The 3,365-nt window shown below is 43.5% G+C and overlaps 1 protein-coding gene across 2 annotated transcripts in view; it reads left to right on the plus strand.

The window, feature by feature from the left end:
• Positions 1-87: 87 nt before the first annotated feature.
• The window catches only part of PSMD13 (proteasome 26S subunit, non-ATPase 13), a 14,023-nt gene continuing 10,745 nt past the window's right edge, over positions 88-3,365 (plus strand). For both annotated transcript variants that reach the window (XM_077752913.1, XM_077752915.1), the window contains exons 1-2: positions 88-247; positions 1,837-1,915. In XM_077752913.1, coding sequence (XP_077609039.1) covers positions 153-247; positions 1,837-1,915 — 174 coding nt within the window. In that variant the 5' untranslated portion in view covers positions 88-152. The remainder of the gene's footprint in view (positions 248-1,836; positions 1,916-3,365) is intronic.

Below are 3,365 nucleotides of genomic sequence, written 5' to 3' on the forward strand. Positions count from 1 at the left end.
TACCCTGACAACCAGCGGGCGCCGCAGGCCACGGGGACGCTCCCGGCCTGCCTCGCGCGACGCGGCGCCGGAAGTGAGTGAGCATTTCCGGTGGCCATCCCCGCGGCGCTGACGCCTTCGTAGTGCTGCTGTCCGAGGGTCTTCCCGCAGTCATGAAGGACGTACCTGGCTTTTTACAGCAGAGCCAGAGCTCCGGGCCCGGCCAGGCCGCCGTGTGGCACCGTCTGGAGGAGCTCTACACGAAGAAGTGAGCGCCCAGCTGAGGAGTCGGGGGCCCCAGTGATGGGAGAGCGAGGGGGCTACGGGGGGAGGTGCGGGACCTTGATGGACCGACTTGTGCCCGGATCCTTGTAGGGAGAGTGGGAGCAGTCTAGGCCGGGGAGGTGCGCTAAGTAGCCCGGAGCGGCAAGGCTGAGGAGGAAGTCGGGGTGACAGCCCCCGATGACTGAGGGAAAAAGCCATAGGCAAGGTGTTGGGGCCTAAGGTTCCCTGCCTTCCTGACTCAGGGACTGTGACTGAGGTTTCTGAACTCCCCTTCCCTTGCTCTTTTAAAAAGGTTCAGGGCTTTAAAGGATTTCCACTCTTGATGCCAGTCAAACAAACACCTTTGCAGGGTCAGGCTGCCGTCCATTTCGGATAACAGATCCTGGTGTCTTGCACTTTGCCGTGGTATCGTGTGACCGCGTCTGCGCCGTCTCTCAGCGGTCTGCAGCGGAGAAACCAGAGCCGAGTGCAGTTTTGAGTTTTTTCCCCCTTTTGATTCTGCAGCTGCTTACACTCTGCGTTTCAGCCCCTTCTCCCCACTCCCGGGTTCCTACCTACCAATGCACTTCATCTTGGGCTTTGTGCCCCTAAGGAGATCTCAGAGTTTGGGTTTGTTTAGAAACAAGATGAATTTTATAACAAATTGTCTGTTGCTTAGCACTAATCTCTTTTTAAATGACCAGAATAAGTTGCTAGCATTGTTCCACAAGAGAACACACCTCCTGTAATAGCTTCCCTGTTATGAATCCTAGAGTTGAGCATAATGCTATTTACATAGAAAATGAATTCATGTTTGGATGATGTTCAGTGGTCTTCTGCTATTAGCATTTTTTGAGAGAAAATTCTTAGTGTTGGGAAATAATTGCACTTTGTATTTTTCAAAGCTTTTAATTCCTTTTTTCTTTTTTGCATTCTTAAAAATTAGACTTTGGTTTCGAATGTACTGTCATTTTTCCAGAGGCTTTATTGATTTGACCATTTTAAGAAGTTTTTTAAAGTTTATTTATTTTGAAAGAGAAAGAAAAAGAACACAAGCAGGGGAGGAACAGAGGGAGAAGGAAAGAGAGAGAATCCCAAGCAGGCTCTGTGCTGTCCCAAGCTGACAGCACAGAGCCCAATGCAGGGCTTGAACTTACAACCTGAGCCGAAATCCAGAGTCAGATGCTTATTCAACTGAGCCACCCAGGCACCCTTCATTTGCCCATTTAATCCTTCATTCATCCCATTTACAGAGGAGGAAACAAGTTCACTTTAAGCTTCTTCCCTGAGATACTCAGCTATTAAGTAGAAGAGCCAGGATTTCAGCTTATGTACGTGTGATTCCAAATACTTGTGTTCAGTCAAACCTCACAGTAACTCTTTGAGGTAATCTGAAAAGATGTTCTCCAGAATGACATCACCATTGAATAGCAGAGCCAAGAAAAGAACTCGGTTTATTAGCATCTGCATTAGCTTTCTTTCTGTTTCACAGTAGAAACTGGCTAATATCTGTTATGTGATAGGACCATCAAGGCTGAAGGTGTCTGTGACAGGGTCTTAGTTCATAGGTCTTAAGAGCCTTATGTTTTTCAGGTTGTGGCATCAACTGACACTTCAGGTGCTTGATTTTGTGCAGGACCCATGCTTTGCCCAAGGAGATGGCCTCATTAAGGTAAATGATTTGCCGTGCAAGGTCAGATTATATACACTTGCTCAAGGACTTTTAAAAATAAAAGGTGGGTTTTATATTAATAATACATTATAACTATTCAGCAGTTACTTATGTCTGGTAGTCCTGTAAGGATTTTGTATATTTACTCATTTACTCCTTATAACAACTAGGGAGGTAATCCTACTTACTTGATGTAGAAGCTAACGCCAAGGGATTGAGTAATTTGCCGTAGATCACAGCTAACAAGTGGTAGAGGAGGATTCAAACATAGTCTGCCTTCTTTTAAAATCCCTGCTTAAAATGCTGTCTTAGAGCATAGTATGCCCTGTATCTTATTGTACTTTTGGAAACTTACTCAGAAATTGAAAGTTCAAAATCATTTGGGGGTGGGGTAAGGTGTAGTGGAGGGTAACCATAGGAATCTTACAGATAATGGTGATCACACCTCTTCCTCCACTCCCACTGATTCTGCTTGCTTGCCTCAATGCTTTCTCTTGGGTAGTGTGGAAGATAGGGGCTCTTTTGTGCTTCGCTCAGAGGTGGAGAGGTTTGTGGTTGGGGGGGGGGAATCCTCTGTAGTGGAGTACTTTTAGAATTTGTCAACAGAAAAAGAAAAAAAAAAAATTCTTACCCCAGCCTTCTCCACACTCCCTGATAAACCCCCACCAACTGTTCATTGGTAGTTTCTTCCTCTTTGAAATGGTTTGCTGACATCTTTCTCTTTGATGCCTTTCTCGTGGATTTTGAAAGAATGAGAGATTTATGCCTGTATTGGAACCAAAAGCTAGTTCATGATAACTTGAGTTATTTGCCCTGGAATACATTACTTTATATGTGTTTCCAGTGAAACTTACCACCTTATTACTCCACCACCTGGGATCTAAAGATTTTCTTGTGTTTCATATCCTCCAGTTGGACATTTTACTACCCAAAGGAACTTCTGTTCATCTGTGAACCTAAAGATTTGCTGAGCATTCTGTCTTCAGGATTATGTGGAAAAAGTGATTAGACTTTCTTAATATTTGTTCCCTAAGGTTCTATATCATAGCAATGGATATTCATGATTTTTCATCTCCATCGTTTGCTTTATCTTTAAATTACTTTCTACCCATAGCAAAATATTTCCTCAACTCCATGTTAATGGAACACTCACATTGGCAGATTTGAGTATACTATTTCAGTAGACAGGTAAACCTTTAAAAATTGTTGGGACCCAGCCACATAACTTTCAGAGAGATCGTATTCATAAATTTGCAGTCACCAGTAGTAATTTAAGTTTCTTTTTTCTTTGGAGGGGTTTTTGGTTAGGTAATTCCACAAATTATGGGTATCAGAAAAGTTGAAAATACTCTCTTAATGGAGAAGATATCTTTGAAATAGTCCTTTGTAATGAAACCGTTTTACTTAGATAGCTCTTTGCTGGGTGCCAGATTTAAATAATTAACTGGCT

The sequence above is a fragment of the Crocuta crocuta genome, unplaced genomic scaffold, assembly GCF_008692635.1.
Source record: "Crocuta crocuta isolate KB4526 unplaced genomic scaffold, BGI_CrCroc_1.0 scaffold4561, whole genome shotgun sequence".
NCBI lineage: Eukaryota > Metazoa > Chordata > Mammalia > Carnivora > Hyaenidae > Crocuta > Crocuta crocuta.